At 42.9% G+C, this 19,503-nt stretch overlaps 1 protein-coding gene across 7 annotated transcripts in view; it reads left to right on the top strand.

The window, feature by feature from the left end:
* The window catches only part of AFDN (afadin, adherens junction formation factor), a 109,815-nt gene that overhangs the window by 12,414 nt on the left and 77,898 nt on the right, over positions 1-19,503 (top strand). For all 7 annotated transcript variants that reach the window (XM_046670531.1, XM_046670535.1, XM_046670533.1 and 4 more), the window contains exons 5-8: positions 1,143-1,303; positions 8,017-8,174; positions 15,599-15,710; positions 17,092-17,259. In XM_046670531.1, the coding sequence (XP_046526487.1) occupies positions 1,143-1,303; positions 8,017-8,174; positions 15,599-15,710; positions 17,092-17,259 (599 nt within the window). The remainder of the gene's footprint in view (positions 1-1,142; positions 1,304-8,016; positions 8,175-15,598; positions 15,711-17,091; positions 17,260-19,503) is intronic.

The following is a 19,503-nucleotide window of genomic DNA, read 5'->3' as shown; positions in this document are numbered from 1 at the left end:
TCTTCAGTTAACTGAATTGTTTTGTCATTAGCAAGGTAGACGTCTTTCTACATGTTCATTAACCATTTATATTCTTCTGTTGCAATGGCCTTTTCTATTTTTTTTCCATTTTTTGGTAGATTCTAAGTGTTCTCTCTGTATTGAGGGTATTAACCATTTGTCAGTGAGTGATGTTGACTTGAGAGTGGAATTTGAGCCCATTTTGGATTGCATCGGAGTGGGTTGAGAACTTGTTAGGTGGTGACGCCTGTGTCCTGAACGAGGGCTCCTGAGCACAGTGTCAGCTCGTACGCTTCTGGTTAGTGCAGTGACGCAGAGAAGGAGCTCGTGTGCGTAGATTGCCCAGATGTGAAAGTGTCAAAGAAAAGGAGAGTTTAAAACTTGCGTTACAGTTTCTTCTGTTTATCAATATAGTTTATGAGGTGATAGATTATTTGTGTTAGGAAAATGAGCTACTTAAAAAGTGAGTCAAGTTGTTCAACTGTGATTCAAAGCTTGACTGGTTTTTAATTAAATTATTTTTATGATTAGAAATGACATTTTTAAAGTATATTTGTCAAAATTTAGTCAAGTGTATCAGTCTTACCTTAATATTCACTTTCAGCTCATTATTCTGTACAACTGACTTCTTGTCGTAGGGGCTGTTGGAGAATTTCCTTTTGAAAGTTTAGCTTCAAGAGCATGAACACTGGTAACTCTTGTGGTTGTTTAATCATCTTAAAAAATCATACGGAGTTCTTCAAGATTTACTTAATTTGGACAGACATTTACTAAATTAAAGTATATTTAATACCTTATTTCTTGTGGTTGGAATGTTGTGTTACTCATTTGGTCTGTTTTAGGATAAAATTGGTGAAAATTACTGAAATGTGTAATTTATACATTTCTCTTTTAGTTTCATTAATGAGTACACAATAGTTAAGTTATATAAACTTAGTATAAAATTTTGGTTATCAATTCCTGCTGGTTCAGTGTATTAGTTTGTACTGAGAGGAGCTTTATTCTCTGTGCGCAGCACGGCAGACCTGTGTGGGGGGCACATGAGCCTGATGACGTCTGCCGTTGGATTTGGGGATGATTACACTGTAACTGTTTCTAATACAAAAGTTTTAAAGTCTTGTTGGTGCCGTTTTTTCTTGCAGTGAGAATTCTCGACTGGCTGCCGAGGTTTACAAAGACATGCCTGAAACCAGCTTCACCCGGACTATTTCCAATCCCGAGGTGGTTATGAAACGGCGGAGGCAGCAAAAACTGGAGAAGAGAATGCAGGAATTTCGGAGCTCAGATGGGCGACCTGATTCGGGTGCGACTTTGAATTGTTTTTCTCTGTCGTATTTGCTGTAAAGGGTGTTATTTAGTTACACTTCTTATATACGCGTGAGGCCTTGCTTCAGTAAGGTTAGTGGGTGATGTCGCCTGTTAGGAGTGAGTGTACTGTGTGTCTGATACAGAATCAGTTTGCCTTAATTGTGAGCATTCTACTCACATAGAGATATGTTTACTTACAGATTTTTCCCCAATGTGGCTTTCTTTTTTAAATTTTGGCAAATTTTAAATATACACAAAAGAAGAGAGAGATATAATGACCTCCCCATGTGCTTATTATCAAGCTTTGTAATTAACAACTCATGTTTCATCTCTGCTCTCACATATGTTGCTCCCATTCCCAAACTATTATTTTGAAGCAAATCCCAATTTCTCGTTAGTTCATCTATAAATGTTTTGATATAGTTTCCTGAATGGTAAGGATTCTTAAAAACAGAAACAAAACAAACCACAGTGCCGTGGTCACATAAAAAAGAATTGACGGTGATTCTTTAACATCCCCGAATATCCAGTCATCGTCAGATTTTCCTGGGTGCCTCAGGTAACTGCTTTGGTTGAGTCAGGATCCTAGTAAAACCCACGTAGGGCAGTTGGTTAATGTGTCATTTATGTCTTTCGTTCTAAAATCCCCTTTCTTCTCTTTTATCTTACATCCCAGTTTGCTTATTCGTTGGTTTGTTTTAAAAAGCTAGGTTTCTTGTTTTGTAGATTTTGCTGACTACATCCTGTGGTGCTATGTACTGTTTCTGCCTCCTGTTTTCTCGATTTCCTTGATGATATGCAGATAAAGCTTTAGGGGTTTTTTTGTAGGGAGGAGGTGGGACAGAAATACTTACCTTCGTCATCCACAGGTGAGCAGTGGTTTGTAAAATTTTTTAATGAACTAATGGATTTAAAACTTCTCAGTGTTTTTCCATCTGTTGTAGTTGTTGTCCTTACTGATCCTTGAAGTGTCACTTTGTGCCCGTGGGCATCTCTTCCAGCTGGCGCCTGAGCCTCTGACATGGCCCCAGTGTTCTGGGACAGCTTCCCCGTTGACAGGATGGCTAGGCTGAGCAGGTGCACTTCCTGCTCTTTCTCTTGCCGGAGAGAGGGGCTTGATCTTCTGGAGGGATGGGCGTCTGGGTGCCAGCAGGGCTCCCTGTTATTCCTTAGTCTTTGCTTCTAAGCCTGTTTAGCAGACAGTGCTAGGAAATATATATATTTTTTTACTATTTTGATTTTAGAAAATCTGGTATCTATTCTCTTACAATAAAATTCTTCCCTCCTAACAACCATAACTTATTTGCTTTTCCCTGTAATATATAGTAATAATATCAAAATAAAAATAATGTGACTTTAGTATTTGAGCTATAAATTATTTTTGTATATTTTTAGCTATGTGGCATAAAACTTTTATTTGTAATTAACCTATAATTGTATTCAGCAAAGAAAATAATACTTGTTATAAAGTTACATGTTAATTATAAAGTAGTTTTACTTGTTAAAAAATAACAGCATAATTATTTGAGTTTCAAAAAGTCATTGTATTAGAGGCGTATATCATTGATCCAGCCTTTCCTGAAAATGTCTGTCCTAAAATGTCATCAACTGTGTAGTTCTTTCCTAATGTTACATCCAGTTGCTTAAGAGCTGGGCGTCATCCCCTTGCATCCTGTGCACTTACTTGTTTGTTTGAGGGTTTTGAACGTTGGGACTGGCAGTGTTTCTCTAAAGCCTTGTCTATAACGGTTTGGCCTGGGAGGGATCGCTTGGTTCTGGACCTCTTCTCTTGAATCCGAGCCTGAGTCAAAGGGTTTTCGCCCCTATCCAGATCGTTTTTATAAGTACAGTCCGATATGCGTGTGTGGCAGCAGGTGAGATTTGTCAGGGGCGGCTGTTTATACTTACGTCGGATTCACGGGAGCAGTCTCTCTGTTAGTGGCCCCTCTTGTCTTCGTTTGTGAGGTGGTCTGTGGACCCTGGTACTGGAACGCATGGTCCCTTGGTTCTGCCGCCATGGCAGAAGTTGCTGAGATTCCTGTGTGTCTGCAGAGCTCTGTGCTGCGCTGTGGTGCTCCAGCAGCCCCTGGCCGTGATGGAAGCTGGCCCTGAAACATGTTTGCCACCCTAGCATCTTTTGAGCCTTAGTGCCCTTATAACCGAGTCCTAATTATATATTTCTGGAGAATTGTAGTGTTGCTGATTCAAAAAGACCAGGAGAGTGACAGGCTTATTAGTTCCGTGAATAGTTTAATAGAGTACTTTTGAGACCCAAATGATTATCTGTTTATATATATATCTCCTGTCTTGTTTAATCAAGGATTTGAAATGACTTACAAATATGTACACTCAAGAAAAAAAAGAAAAGAAAAAGAAAATGAGGAGGGAAAGAAAATATGAAAATGAAGAAGAAGAAGAAAGATAGTAAAAATTTTAAAAAGGACAAGAGGAATGCCCAGGCACACCTCCCTATGCTAACCTACTACGTACCAGAACTGAGGGGACTCTATGCCACGGGAAGGGGCTTGGCGTCATTATTGCAACCATAATTTCCTCAGTGGTTCCTTGAGGAATGTTTAAGTGTGGGCTCAGGGGTGTGTGAGTCATGGTAAAGATAGCTGGCTTGGAGTATCAGTTTTTATAAGTAGCTTAAAATGTTTTTATAAGAAATGAGTTTTCATTGTGGATTAGGATGTAACATTTATAGATATTGTTAAGATAAAACAGGAAACTCTGCTTGTCACTTCAGGCTATGCCCCCAGGGACCCATATTTATTTTCCTCTGCCATTGGGAGTACTTTGGTGGGAAATTTTGATATAATCTGTTAATAAGCTGCTGAAGAATCCTAAGCTGGAGCTTAGCCTAAGCTTCAGATATGAAGAGTTTGCCGTGGAAGCAGAGCAGCTGATGGGTTTGAGGGGTTGGTGATCGGAAGGAGGCACACCCAGTGAAAGTATTGTGTCGCCCGTGTAAGGACTGAGCCGCTGCACTCGATCATTGACAGTGGGCTGCAGAGAGAGGATGGAGGACATATGTAAGAGGTAACAGCCTGGATTGTACTGGGAGGGAGGCGTGCAGGATGACCCTGCTTTTACTTGGATAGGCATTGATGGACTGTGGCACGAAGGAACATTTGGGAGTGGAGGGATAGGTGTTGTTTATGTGTGTCATAAGAGGTGCTGGCATGATGTGGGGCAGCTCTTAGGCTGGTACTTCAGTGACTAGAGTTCTGGTCAGCAGTGACACAGGGAGATGATGATTTGGGAGTAATCTGTGGTTGGGGGCAACATCATGGGCGTGGATGAGATTGTTTTGGGTAGAAAGTTTACAGATAATACAAAAATTTAAGGGAAGGCCATTGTTAAGAGGAGTTGGCAAAGAAAACAGAAAAAAAAAACCCTGCAAAGAGTTAGGAGGAGAAACAGCAGAACATCCAAGAAGTAGGGCTCGTCTATTAAAGGGGGGTTGAGGATGAAAGGAGCATTTTTCTGTGTAGACTCCCAGGAAACCCTAAAAAACTAGCTCTTATTGTTAGCAAAACAGCTGTTTATGGTTAATATTAAGCAAGTCAGATATATTAAGTTCGGGCATTTTGTTTGTTTATTTTTAATAAATAACTTAGAAAAATATATCCTCATAACCTACTGTAGCTATTAGCTTGGCTATTAGGTTGATGAAGAATGTGGGCTGGGAACGTGGCCACATGTGGGTGAGGCTTCTCTGAGAGTGACAGCTGAGCCTGAGGGTTGGTTCCCCAAGTTCTGATGACATACAAGTGTCTGTCTAACTCACAGCTGAGCAGACTTCGCTGCTCAGGCACAGGCACTTTGTGATGGCTTCAAAGTGAAATTGACCCAGAAATGCCCTGTATATTTCAGTTACTTGATGTGGCACAGATATTCTACCAACAGTTGTAGTCATGGTTTTTTCTTGCTGAGACATTCATTAACGAAGTTGTAAGAGACTTTTTAGGGAGTCAGTCCTTCCGCCTTAGGTTGTCGTGAACAGTGTTGGGAGCGGCAGGGCATTGTGCCCTGGACTCTGGAGTGGGGTGCACTTGGGATCCTTATGTACTGCGAGCCTTGGTTTGTTCATCTTCAGAACAGGGTAGTAATCCTGCCTTAATTTTAGAACTGAAACAGATGTTTACACCAATAGGCTCTAGTCCATAGTAGGAACTTTGAAACGTTAGCGTCTCTCTCTCCTTCCTTAGCACGTTGGGAGGCATGTATCTCTATTATGACAAGACCATGGTATATGCTTGTAAACAACTCTTTAAATTAGACTGTATTCATTGTATTCTTTTTATCAGAATGCCTTAGTCATTATATTAAAACCAAATTAAGTTTTAGACTGATGTTCTGAAACATTCAAATGGATGATAAAAGTAATTCCATTCAATAGCTGAATTCATTTGGCCACATGGATATGAATTTTACAGCTCCCTCGTCATGTCCTTTAGAAGGAGTGCCACTCAAAATTATATCTTCTGTAGGAACCATGCTGGTTTTTTTAAATGACTTTCTGATAAGTCTTGTCCTTAAATTTTTTCAGACCAAATAGTCTTCCTTCTGCAAAGTCTGTAACTTTGGGATCACGAGGTACTAGTCTAGGCTTTCAGCAGATGTCAAGTATTAAGAAAAACTAAATTTCTGGCCATTTGCATTTTTGGTAGCCATTTAGGTGAAGGTACAAGTCCATCTTCCCCTTTCAGAACAGATGGTCTGGTTTACTCTTTGGTTGTCTAACGTGTAAAGCGGATAGGTGTTCCCTCCGTCTACAGAAGCGTGCATGTTTTTCCTGTCAACGACGTCAGGCGGCATTTGGAAGTAGAGTGTAACTCAGTGAGGACGGAACGCGTTTCGGTGGAGTGGAGTCTGTGCTCTAAGACCTGGCCTCCCTGCTGCTGCTGCCCCTCGCTGCAGCTTGTCTTTACCTCAAGTCAGGTCCCACCTTCCTGCACACAGGCGCGCACAGGCACACACACTTAGACACACAGAGCTTGAAGCCTTCCGGTGGCTCCCACTTCAACTAGAATAAAAGCCAGACTCGCGATGGTGGACTGTGAAGTCCTGCGTGGTCTGGTCTCAGCCAGCCTCTGACTGCGTCTCCCTCTTTCCACCGCGGTCTGTCCACTTTGGCCAGTGACCTTGGCCAGACTTAGCCCAAGAATAGGCCTTATTAACTCTTGCTGGTCCATCTGCCCAGCAAGCTCTGTACGTGGTCACGTGCCTGCTGCTCCTTACCATTCAGGGGTCGTGACAAACATTGATTCTCAGAGAAGACTTAGTCACCCGGCGTTAGGAAGCCCTGCATCACTTTCTTCCCCACAACCATGCTTCTGTTTTCATGGCATGTGCCACTGTCTTCAATAATTTCTTTATGTGTTTTCTTGCTAGTCTTCTCCCCTGCATCCCACAACTAGAACGTAAGTTGTTTGAGGGTGAGGACACTGGGTGTTCATGGCTGTGTCCTCAGCATCGGAGCAGTGGGCCCTCGAACCCTGTGAGTTTGCACGTGGTAAAACATGTTGACAGCCTGACTCCTGGCCTGCGTCGGCAGGTCCACATTCTAACACTAGCCTGGTCTAGCTGACTTCCTAAAAGACCAACATTTTTTTCACCGTGAATCAAGTTGTCAAAATGCAGTTTGTTCCAGACTTACTGAAAAAGAGAACATGAGAAATATTCACTAGCCAGGATAACTGCGTTAGAATTAAGAAGCAGCAAGGAGTCATGGAAATGTCGAACTTGCTTCAGGAGAGCCGCAGATCTCGTAATGCAGCTCTGTGATTGGCGAGGGAGAAAAGGACGTTGGAAAGCTCACCCCAGGTCCCGCGTGGTGGAGGGGAGGGAGCCTGGCTTGACTTCCTCCCCAGGCCTCCTCTGGCTAGACCCAAGGCTTGAGTGCTTGAGGCCTTAAGATCATGAGTAGCAAGCACTGTGACACCAGAGTGACAATAATATAACATATAATATACCATAGTATACCATATGTAGAATTCCATTAGAGAGAAATCTACAAATAAAAAAGAAAACCTCTGCATCTCCCAGTTGCGCTGTTCTAGTTGGTTTTTTCCTCCCAAGTGAGTTCACGGCTGGAAATGACATTCTGGTTTGCAGAACCCAGGAGTGAAAACAGAGCCTAGGACTTTGGTGGCAAATTCCTTATGAAACATCTTTGGACTCTAGCACCTGAAGTCTCCTGGTTTCTAGTTCAGCTTTTTAAAATTGATTTATTTAGTGGGATTAATCTTTAAACTTATCCGAGTTTTTAATTTGTTTCAGATTGATGATCAGGAAGTAGAGAAAATGGGGAGAACGGGTATATAATGGTGCGTGGGGGCGGAGAGGGAGAGCCGTCGAGGACGGGGCAGCACTTGAGGACCCCCCACGTTCCTCCCGTCCATCCCTCACCCCTGGTGGAGATCGGTCCATCACTGCAGAAACCGCTGGCACTTGACGCAAGGGCAGACACAGTCCTGGCACACAGGATTGTTCACTGTAGCAAGACGCCACCATATCAGCAGCTTACTGCCACTGTGCGTCCTCTAACAGGAAATGAAAGTAGAACTCTTAGACAGATAGCCGTCTTTGCGCTCATTGCAGCTGGAACTTAGGTGCCCTTTTCTTAAGTGATTGTAAACATTAGCTCTATTATTGGAATAAAGTAAAGTTATATTTAAAGATGTCAAAATTTTTTTTCAGGTGGAACACTGAGAATTTATGCAGATAGTTTAAAACCAAATATCCCCTACAAGACAATCCTGCTGTCTACTACAGACCCTGCAGACTTCGCAGTAGCTGAAGCTCTGGAGAAGTATGGTCTGGAAAAAGAAAACCCGCAGGATTACTGCATTGCCCGCGTGAGTACCTGTTCCATCAGCACTTGCTGATACGGCACGTGCTGGAACTTGGCGCTTAAATGCGATGGTATTCTTTAAATGAAGTTAAACCTAGACTGATTCCCCCCACTGTATCATGCAGAATCTGATGAACTGAAACCATGTGTTAAGTATATATAAAAAACAACATTCTCCCTTCCATTGCAAAAGTAATATATATTCCTGTTACCAAGTAAGCAAAGTATAAAAAGGCAAATAGTTCTAATACCAAACGATAACCACTGTTAACATTTTTGTATATATCCTTCCAATGATTATTTTGCATGTGTAGATAACTAACTTTTATTTTAGTAACGTCTCCTTTAATGACTTTTTTCTTACGTTTTTTACTGAGATATGTTGTGAAGATTCAACTTTTAAGTAAATTTCATTTTGCTATTCATAATTAGCCAACATTTGGTCAATACGTTTAATAGTCATCCTAATTTCTTGGAGATAAAGAATTTGTCTTTGACCCTAGCACTCAAGAAATATGGTGAAATTTTATGCCTCGGAACTGATTTGGTAACACTAAGTAAACTCAAGCAAGTCTTCTCTGCTGGGACAGACTACTTGGAACATTCTTCACCTTTCAGTCAGTCATAAGAATATACTGACTTCTTCATAACCAATCTTTCTCACTCAAAAATCTCATTGGCATAGATTTTTTAAAAAGATATCCTCCTTGGGCTGGCCCCGTGGCCGAGTGGTTAAGTTCGCACGCTCTGCTGCAGGCGGCCCAGTGTTTCGTTGGTTTGAATCCTGGGCGCGGACATGGCACAGCTCATTAAACCATGCTGAAGCAGCGTCCCACATGCCACAACTAGCAGGACCCACAACGAAGAATATACAACTAGGTACTGGGGGGCTTTGGGGAGAAAGAGGAAAAAATAAAATCTTTAAAAAAAAAAAGATATCCTCCTTTCTCTCATCTTAGCAGTTGATTATTAAATAATAAAATAGTGTGATGACTTGTTTTAATTCTGCCCCCCACCAAGATAGTTGAGGAATAAAGTACAATAAATTGGATGTATTTAAAGCCTCTAATTCCATACGTGTTTTGACTTATCAACACAACGAACATGGCCTTCTCTCTCTGAAGTTTCCTTGTGCATCTTTGTAGCCCACCCCTTCCTCCATCCCCCTTCCTGAGGCAACCTCTGGTGTGCTTTCTGTCACTATAGATTACTTGCATTTTCTAGAATTTTTATGTAAATGGCGGTATATAATAGATACTCTTTTTTTGCCTGATTTCTTTTATTCAGCTTAATGACTTCAACAGTCATTTCTGTGGTTGTATGTGTCAGTAGTTGCTGCCTTTTTGTTGCTGAGTAGTGTTTCATTCTGTGGATATATCACAATTTGTTATCCATTTACCTTTGGTGGACTTTTGGGTTGTTTCGAGTTTGCGGTTTTTGGCTCTTATGGTGAAGCTGCTGTGACATACCTGTGCAGGTCTTCTTATAGACGTATTTTTTTGGGGGAGGATGAATACTCGAGTACAAGGCTCAATCACATGGCAGGCATATGTTTAACTTTAAGACACTATGAAACTTTTTTGAAAGGGGTTGTACCATTTTACATCCCCACCAGAAGTCTGTGAGAGTTTCAGTTGCTCTCTTCCCTCATTCATACTTGCTGTGGTCAATTATTTTAAATGTTAGCCATTCAGATAGGTTATAGTGGTATCTCATTGTGGAAAAATTGTGAATTTCCCTGATGATGTAAATATATGTCAAGTCCTATCTATGAAATGTATGTCGTGAATATTTTTTCCGACTGTGGCTTGGCTTGCCTTTTCATTTTTTTAATGGTGTCTTTCAAAGAGTAAAAATTAAATTTTGTCAAAGCCCAAATTATTAATTTTTTTTAGTATTCAGTGCTTTTTTGTATTCTATATAAGAATTTGCCTCCTCTAAGTTTGCAAATACTTTCTCCTGTGTTTTGTTATTGAAGGTTTATAGTTTTAGGTTTTACCTTTACGTCTGTATGTTCCATTTCAAATTAATGTTTGTGTATAGTATGAGATTAGGGCCGATGTTCATTTTTTACCACACAGATGTATAGTTGATCCAGAACCATTTGTTGAAAAGACTTTCTCTTCTCCCATTGAGTGCTTTGGCACCTTCATATATGTGTGGTTCTGTTTCTGGAATCTGCTCTGTTCCATTGATCTATATGTTTTACATCCTTTTGTCAACACCAAGCTGTATTGGTTACTGTAGATTTATGGTAAATCTTAAAATCATGTAAGGCAAGTTCCAATTTTGTTCTTTTGTTTTTGCTTTTAGAAGTTGCTTTGGTTATTCTAGGCTATTTGCATTTCCAAATAAATTTTAGAAGCGACCTGTCAATTTCTATACAAAACCTGCTGGAACTGTGACCGGGTTTGCATCAGACCTGTAGATGAGTCAGAGGTTTTCCATCCTGACAGTCTTCAGTCTGCCAGGCTGTGCACACTGTGCCTCTTCGCTGATGTGGTCTTCGCTAAGCTCGCAGCCGTGTTTCGTGGTGTTCAGTGTGGAGGTCTTAGCCTCTTTTGTTAGCTACAAAGGGCTTTAAATAAAAAGGCTTGCTTCAGTTTTATGGCTTTATCTTTTTGCTGAAAAGCCAAGAAATTATATTCAGTTGGAAAGACTATTGGTAGATCTATATAATTTTACGAGTATAGCCCAATTTTCAGCTGAGATAGATGAGAAAGCAGATGTTTTTCTTCCATTAAAATGACAGTAGGGGCCAGCCCGGTGGCTGAGTGGTTAAGTTCATGCGTCCTGCTTCAGAGGCCCAAGGTTTTGCTGGTTCGGATCCTGAGCACAGACATGGCCCCACTCATCAGGCCATGCTGAGGCAGTGTCCCACTTAGCAGAACTAGAAGGATCTACAACTAGAATGTACAACTATGTACTGGGGGCTTTGGGGAGAAGAAGAAGAGAAAAGATTGGCAACAGATGTTAACTCAGGTGCCAGTCTTTAAAAAAGAAAGACAATAAAGGAATAAAGAAACTTGTGTAAATGCACAAGAACAAAGAGAATGAGAGAGGAGATGGCAAAAGATGAGAGTTGTAAATGCAATTCTGAAGAAGTAAGTCAGTGGTGTTTAACTTACTGGACCAGAGAAAGCCTGCAGAGAGAGGGCCCGCCAGGAAGAAGTGTGCCGGCACCTGCGTCGCAACCCGAGGAGACTCAGGGACGAGCGGCTCTAACGCTTTCTGAGTCAGCGTTGAAAGCTGGCCGAAAACAAGCGGGGTTGAAAGTTTTTAGGAAGTAGTGGACTCCACCGTCCTGACTGCCTGTCGTCCCTCCATCTGAGGGCTGTGGTGCCGCTGATGGCGGAGGCGGCCTTGGAGGTGGGAAAGATGAGGGGAAGGAAATCTCTCAGAGTAAAGAACAAATAGCAAGGGAGATAGAAAAGATCAGAAATGTGCAGTATCGGTGCAGATGAGCCAACACGCAGCTCATGGGGACCAGGTGGAGAAAGTGAGAGGGAGTGGAGAAAGTTCTCAAAGAAATAGTGCTAGCATATCTCCTGGAACCAAAGGATTTGAGTTTGTAGGTTGAAAATGCCCGCTGAATAATGGTACAGTTACTTTGAAAAAGATCTGAACCCAGGCATATTATTTTGAAATTACAGAAAACTAGAGAACAAGAGAGGGTAATGATTCCAAAGAAAAAGATTCAAGTCAAATATAAAGATTGAGGGGCAGGATTGGCACCCGTCAGCCCAACAGTGAAGCAATGCTTTCTAACCCAGAGTGAAACGATTTCCTATGCAGACTCTCAGGCACGTGTTAGGTGGAGAGAGTAAAGACCTTTCAAAACACACAAGGCAAAAATTTACCACCTATGCATCCTTTCTCAGAAAGGTACTGGAGGACGTTCTCCAACAAAATGATGGCTTAGGCCAAGAAGAGAAAGATAGAGGATCCCAGAGTGGAATCTAGCAACGGAGAAGGTAATTCCAGGGGTGAGGGGAAGGAGAGTCTGGAAGAGCACTTTGCACTTGTCCTAGACAGCACCCCCTTCAGAGTGGGGATGCCCTCTAGATTAGAAATAATGTTTAGAAATGCACTGGTACATATTAATTATAACATCTAGAACAAACAAATGCCGGTAAATTCCTGAGCGTGTTTCTGTAAGAAGTTTTTTTCAGGGTTGTGTGTGACAGTGATAAATAAGAAGCAAACTGAACACGACTAAAGGAGTCGCTAGAGGCGTGCTCCTCCCCTCGAGTGCCGTGTCGCTGGGAACCTTACAAGTTAGAGCTGTCCTAGTTGGCTGGGAGATGTATACATTTTACTTACTTTATGTAAAACCTACCCTGTGTTTGGAAATGCAGTCACCGTAAAAGAAAACCACACAGCAGTTCTGTGCAAACGTTTCCGTGAGCAGAGGAAGCGTAAACGCCCAGGAGCAGCACACACCAGCTTGTTCACCACCTGCGTGAGGGCAGGAGGGTGGAGGAGACGCAAAATACCGTGTGTAATTCAGATAAGAACCCTCTTTTATAAAATAAATGCATGAAGTATTGAAAGCGCAATCATAAAAATATAGTTATCAGTATTTTTTTCTACAGTAGTTTTTTTCCTTCCTTACACTTTTCTGTATTTGAATTTTTTGCAGTGAGCCTGTATTATTTGGAATCAGAAAAATAGAGCAGAGCTCATTTCCTTGTGGGGTGGGTGAAGACAGATGATGTTGAGGATTTGCTTTTTGATCTGCCTTTTCATTCCTTTGGTCTTACTAGGAAAGAGTAAGAAATATTACTGATAAATCAGAGGAAAAAAGATGCTTCCAGAAATGAAAAGAAAATTTTATATTTGATTTCTGGCTGGTAGGGTCCTCGACAGAGAGGGAAACAGTGTCCTGAACTGAAGTCCCCCATGCTTTGTGGACGAGGTTGGTAGGCTAAGACTGGGAGGATGGGTAGTCGAGGTGATCGTGCCTTCTCTCTGAAGGAAAGATCCTCGCGGTGCAGGGCGTCCTGGTGCCTTTTCCTCCTGGCGGTCGGGCGGGCGTAGAGGAGAGCCTGTTGTGATGCTGCTCTGTGAGGGGGTCGCTGTGATTCAGGAGAAATTTGTAGCAAGTCTGCATGGGAAATGCAGTTACACCTGCAGAGTAACCGGGTCCGTGGACAAGGATGGACTTTGATTCATGACCCTTGTGCTTTTGGTTAGTAACTGCTGCGACCAGTGTCCTTAGTCAGAATAAAATTGGTGAAACAGTGTGAATGGGGTTAGGCCGTGAGCGCTGAGCCAGGAGCCGTTAGCAGTGCGGAGCCTCGCGCCTGCGCCCGCTGCTGGGGCTGCTCCCGGGCCTGCCGAGGGACGCTCTTGGGTGAGCGCGCCAGTCCCTCAGAGACCAGTTCCGTACAGGTGCGTGGGATGCGATGGTGAGGATGAACTTGTTGTTCTAACCTTTTTTTCCTTTCAGTAATTTCTGCCTTATTTTGCTGATGAAAATCAGAAAGTGAAAGAACACCTTAACGAGGGTCATGAAGTTGTGAAAGCCTACTTTGGGCTTTTATTTACAGTCCCCTTTGAGGCCCTTTGATGGTTTCTTCTGAGGGTCTCCTAGTTTTGGTTTTCTCTTCTATTGTGTGCTTGCACATTTTCTTTGCAAGCTTAGGCGGCACAAATCAAGAGTTGATTATTGTTTTAACCTTGAATTTGAAATTCTTTGTTTTCTTGGCTTGCCATCTCATAAATTATGTAACATGTAGCTCTTTCATATTCATTCATTTGTCTGTTATTTTATCTACTTGATTAATTATTCAATAAATATTTAAGTTCCTCTTATTTGTTAGATACAGTGCTGGGGTAGAAAAGTAAGAGCTGCCTTTAAAGGAGCTTCTAATAAGGGGAGACAGGCCGAGAATGAGATAATAGAAAGCAGGAGCCTTCAGTGAGGATGGAGATCAGGGAGGGCTTCCTGCGGGCGGTGTCGAGCCTGAAAGCTGGGGAGTTGGCTTCTTAGGCACGAGGGGTCACGGAAGCATGACATTCGTGGCCCAACGTGAGAACTCTGAGTAGTTCCGCATGGCTGAACCTACAGGGTGCGGGACGAAGACTGAAACAGAGGATGAGTGAGGTTCGGGTCCTGAGGTCATGTGTGTTCTAAGCCAAAGAGATAAATTTAGCACAAAACCCTGTGAAGACAGACTGACAGCTTTAGCAAAAGGTTGTGTTATGACAAATTTGTCTTTTTAAGGTACTTTGAAGCAGTGTAGAGAGAAATTTCTAGAGTTCTCTGGAAGAGTAAGCTATTTATATGAGCATGATGGTAAATTTGGTGGTAAAGTCTGTTAAGATGTGTTATTACATTAACTGTAGGTTTAAAACAATGTTGTGGTCCCGTGACTTGACTGCTTCTCATATTTTCTATAATCTTATTTTGCTTAGTGTTAATACTAAATTAGGTTGAAGGTGGAGCGGAAGTCCAACAGAGTATGTGAAATTACTGGATCACTGACACCTGTCTCTTTCCTCTGTGTTACTGGGGGCTTTCTTGGTGGATTAAGAAAATTGTTTGGCTGTCATAAAAACATGGAATAAAAAGTAATACAGCGTTTTGGATTTTTAAGAGTATTGTGAATGCAGTGTCTTAAAACAGATGCTTAGAAACGTTGGTCGAATGAATAGCCCTGTGGTATATCTGAATGATCTGGTTAAAATTTAATCGTAAAGACGCATTACCTGCAGGAAGAAGAAATCTGTTCTGTTTTGTTGTGGTGTGACGTTATCCTGAGAGTCTCACTTTAGGTGACACTGCCTTATGAAACAGGCGTTTGCTTGTGAAAGTGAGTAAGGGACTAGGGAGATTGAGATTTGCAGTAATAAAGTTATCTTAGGAAATTACTCACAAGTTAACTGTCACATACTGTCCTTCCCTTAAAAATTCATTAAAAAAATACTCAGGCTAGTTCTTTTTGGGGACCAGAGAGGCAGGTGAATAGAAACGGCCCAATCAGCTGGCTAAGCCTTTTATTAGAAACTGTTTTTTCCTTCACTTTTTTTGAGGGTTTGAGTGACAGTTGTTTATAATGTTTGATCAATTTAATTCTACAGTGGCTTTTTTATTTACCCAAAAACAATGAATTGTTTCCTTTTTTTTTTTGGAGGAAGATTAGCCCTGAGCTAACTGCTACCAATTCTCCTCTTTTTGCTGAGGAAGACTGGCCCTGAGCTAACATCTCTGCCCATCTTCCTCTATTTTATGTGTGGGACGCCTACCACAGCATGGCCTGCCAAGCGGTACCATGTCCGCACCCAGGATCCAAACCCCAGGCCGCCAAAGCGGAATGTGCCAACTTAACCGCTGTGCCGCCGGGCTGGCCTCTGAATTGTTTCTTTTAAATACCTGCTAATTGACTTTTTAGGTATAGTCAGTTAATTATGTTTTCCTTTCAGGTCATGCTTCCTCCTGGAGCCCAGCATTCTGATGACAAAGGCGCTAAAGAAGTCATCCTGGATGAGGATGAGTGTCCTTTACAGATCTTCAGGGAGTGGCCGGGTGACAAAGGTGAGGAGACGTTTGTTCGTTAATGAATTACCTCTATGATGTGTTAAATTTGTACCTGATGTCCCAGTTATTTCACTTATTGAAGGGTGTAGGAGCGTGGGTGCATGGCGCTGGTTTGTGCTTGTTCTTTGTTGAGGAAGATTCGCCCTGAGCTGACATCTGTTGCCAATCTTCCTCTTTCTGCTTGAGGCATGTTCGCCCTAAGCTGAGGTCTGTGACACTCTTCCTCTGTTTTATATCCGGGTCGCCGCCACAGCGTGGCTGGTGTGTGGTGCGTGTCCGCACCCAGGACACCAACCTGTGAACCTGGGCTGCCGAAGCGGAGAGTGCCGAGCTTGACCGCTACGCCATGGGGCCAGCCCCTGCATGGTGGTGTTTTTTGATGGCTGTTTGCTGCGTGGTTTTCTGCCTCCTTCCTAGACTTGCTGGGTGGCTCCTAGGTGGTCCCCTCGTCCCCAGGGCAGCAGCTTGTGTGAGTCTCGTGCGTAGACCTGGAACAGACCGTCACGTTGCGGTGGGAGTGCCACGTCTGGGAGAAGCCGGACGTTAGCACCGTGTTAAGAAGTGGGAGATGCTTGTCTGTCGGCCGTGGAATCCTTTCCGAGCTGACCACATGAGCTGGGCGGTGTTTGGACAAGTTTGTTGTAATAGGGAAAATAGCCCACAACCCTAAAGATTGACCAATAATTTAGTTATTTCAAGTAATGAATCCAGACTTTTTACTGTTTGTACAATTTCCCCTAATACTTGAAAGCATTGAAGGCTAAAAGCTATGTTTTTGATGAAATGTGGTTTTTTAGGTTCATATTATAAGCCAAGTGTTGCTCAGTAGAGGGTCTTTGCGTTAATAAAGACGTAAAAATTTATTGCCGGGTGGTCCTCTCAGCACTTGAATGTAGGTTGACAGTTGGAAAAGTACACGTGCTTGGTACTTGTCCTAGACAGGAAACGTTTGTTAAGTTAAAGTCAGGTTGCTTTGAATTCTGAGTTAATTGAATTAAATAAAAATGAATTTAATTAAAAGTACATTTGTGTGCCTGTGTTATCTGTGTGTATGAATATATTTATGGAGCACTGACCAACATAAACATTTGTTTATTCTTAAACCGATGTTGTATTGTTTCTCAAGCATGTAATGTGCTTGGGTAGTTGTTAGTTTAAAATAATCTTTGGGAATTGCTTGCTAGAGTTTTTCAGCACATCAGGAGACTAATATTTCCTCTCCTGCGTAAAGGTGTAGACGGGGTAAGCTTTTGCAATTATTCCTTGGGAGATGATGTTAAATTGCAGGTTTAAGTAAACCTTTGGAGAGCTGCTGCCGATCGGCTGGCCGTCTGCGCTGACCTGAGTCTGGTTGAGAATGTACGATGTTCTGTTCTAGGGAGTTTGGTCTTTCAGTTGAAGAGGAGGCCCCCGGATTACATCCCAAAGAAAAGTAAGAAGCACGGCGACGGGAAGCTGGCGAAGGGGAAGGAGAGGGCGGACGCGGCCGGCTACGGCTCTGCGCTGCCGCCCGACAAGCTGCCCTACCTCGTGGAGCTGAGCCCGGGTGAGAGCGCCAATGCACGCGTGTCGCTTTGCATGTTTACGCTTCTTAAGGAATTTTATTTAGGTAGCCTTTCTCTTAGCTGACAACCTTTCTTAGGCCATTTATTTGGGGGGGGAAAAAAGGAGCCCTCGTAAGATGACATTTATTTTAAAAAAACCTTAAAGTCAGAGGATATGTACATTCATTTACAACAATAAAGTTCATATGGACAGAAATGAACATTAAAAAACAGAATTTAGAACAGTGACTATAGAGAGTTTAAGGAGAGGTTTAAATGATCCACTCCCTTTTAAAAATTTTTTCCCAAAGTAACCTTGTAAAATACTAAAAATGACTAACTGAAATTTGCTCTCTGAGGGTGGGTTTACTCGAGGCGATGTGTGCATGTTTACGGTATTGTTATTTGCTGTGTGGGCAGCGTCTGGAAGAATATCTTCAACAGTTCCTGTAAGAAGTCGGCTGTAAGAGGAAGGGTATTTGTTTGGTTTTAAAATTAGAATAGACTAGGTTTTTTTCCTGTTAGTCCTCTGAGTATCTTGTTTGTAGGCTCTCTTAAGCTAAACCTGTTACAAGTTAGCCATTAGGTGGAGAGGTACATGGACGTTCTGAAATGTTTTATACACGCACACGTCCTTATGTAGCATATATTTGTATGGATGTGCTATAGGTGGCATATTTCTTTATCATTCAGCTAAATGACATCATTTCTTATTTGTGGAGTTACCACGGTGATATGTGACCTGTGTTATAAAAAGCTGCGAAGGGCAGGGTACTGTACCCTCCCACCCGGAACTGCTTTTAAATAGAGGTCACTTTGTAATTACGGAAGAAGTAAGCTGAAACCCAGACCTGTTATGGAGATAATCTGTGGTTCCTTGGGCGGGAATTATGTTTTGCTCCTCTTTGACTCTTGAGTGAGTGTTTTTATTTACCAGATTAGAACTAATGATGAGGTGTGGTGCCTGTGGTCCAGCAGTCTTAGTGCACAGCTAGGCTGCATGGATCCGGGGAATGACTGATGCTCTAAGGTTTATGGTCAGTGGCAGCGTGCTGCAGGTGGTGGTCTTTATATGAATTGTGTTTTAATTGATCAGCTGTTTGTGGGGAATCTGTTAGTGTTGCTTTGTCCTTCGCTTCTCTGACTGAAAGGTCGTGTGCTCTTCGCTTTCTCCCTGTGGTGTGAGGAGCGTGTGTTTGGACGGAAAACTTTTTAGGATCTTTGGGCATTGGGTCTGTTCTTTAAAATTTTGTATTATGTGTTAGAAACTTCTGATTGTTTTCTCCAAACCAAAACTTTTGAGGATTTGAGCGCCTTGGCCCAGAGAGCATTGATGCCTAGCAGCCAGCGTAGAACAGTGTTCAAATGAGTAAGTAAGAGTTGATTGGGTGGGAAGCAGAGACAGCATGGGAGTTCATCCTTTGGTTTCGGTGGCGCGTTTCCTGAACCCTGAGACATGTCGGACTGTTCTGGGCCCTGGCGTGGAGCACCAGCCGGCTCGGGAGACTGACCCCAACCTTGGGAAGACAGATTCTGGTGAGAGCTGCTGTTTTGGCTGTGTATTTCGTGCTCTGGCCTCCCGGGTCGTCGCACAGACACAGGTTTTGGGGGGGTGGGTAGTCGCCCCTGGTAAACCTTAGTCCTGCTGCTTCTCAGCAGGCGGCAGCGGCATGTGTCACCAGCTTCTCGGTGCATTTACTGCCCTCACGGTGCTGCCGCCTGTGGTCGGCCGCCCTGAGCTGCTCTGTCGGGCCAGGCGGGGTGCAGGAGCCGAGCCTGCCGCTGTCCTCAGGGGAGGCCCCACGGAGAGACACTCGTCATCCACCGGCTGAGTCCCAGGGCTGTTGGAATCGCACCTCCATCCTGAGCACCGTGGGCTGCCTGCTGGACAGCGTGTTCCGCAAATGCTGAAAGCCCATCTGCTGCCGATTCTCGAGGGCGAGCAGACAGTTGGTGGCCTGAGTGCCAGGCCGAGGTCTTTCTGACACGAAAGCTATGTTCTTTTCATGCTGTCCTTTTAAGTTTTCATTACAATTAATTGAGCACAGTTAGCATGCTGAATGGAATTGATTTCTTTTCCATTTACGAGAAAATAATCCTCGTAAATGTTGACTTCTTATGAATGGGTAGGTATGTATTTCCACTGGACATGTTGTCAGCCAAGCACATGTCCCCAGGGTTGGGCCGGGGTCCTGAGATTGTTGCCGTGTGGGCGTGTGCTCACACTGTCGTGGAGGAGCGGACTG

Source organism: Equus quagga, chromosome 8, assembly GCF_021613505.1.
Source record: "Equus quagga isolate Etosha38 chromosome 8, UCLA_HA_Equagga_1.0, whole genome shotgun sequence".
Taxonomy (NCBI): domain Eukaryota; kingdom Metazoa; phylum Chordata; class Mammalia; order Perissodactyla; family Equidae; genus Equus; species Equus quagga.
The sequence above is the reverse complement of the archived record's forward strand: the minus strand, read 5'-3'. Positions and strand labels throughout refer to the sequence as shown.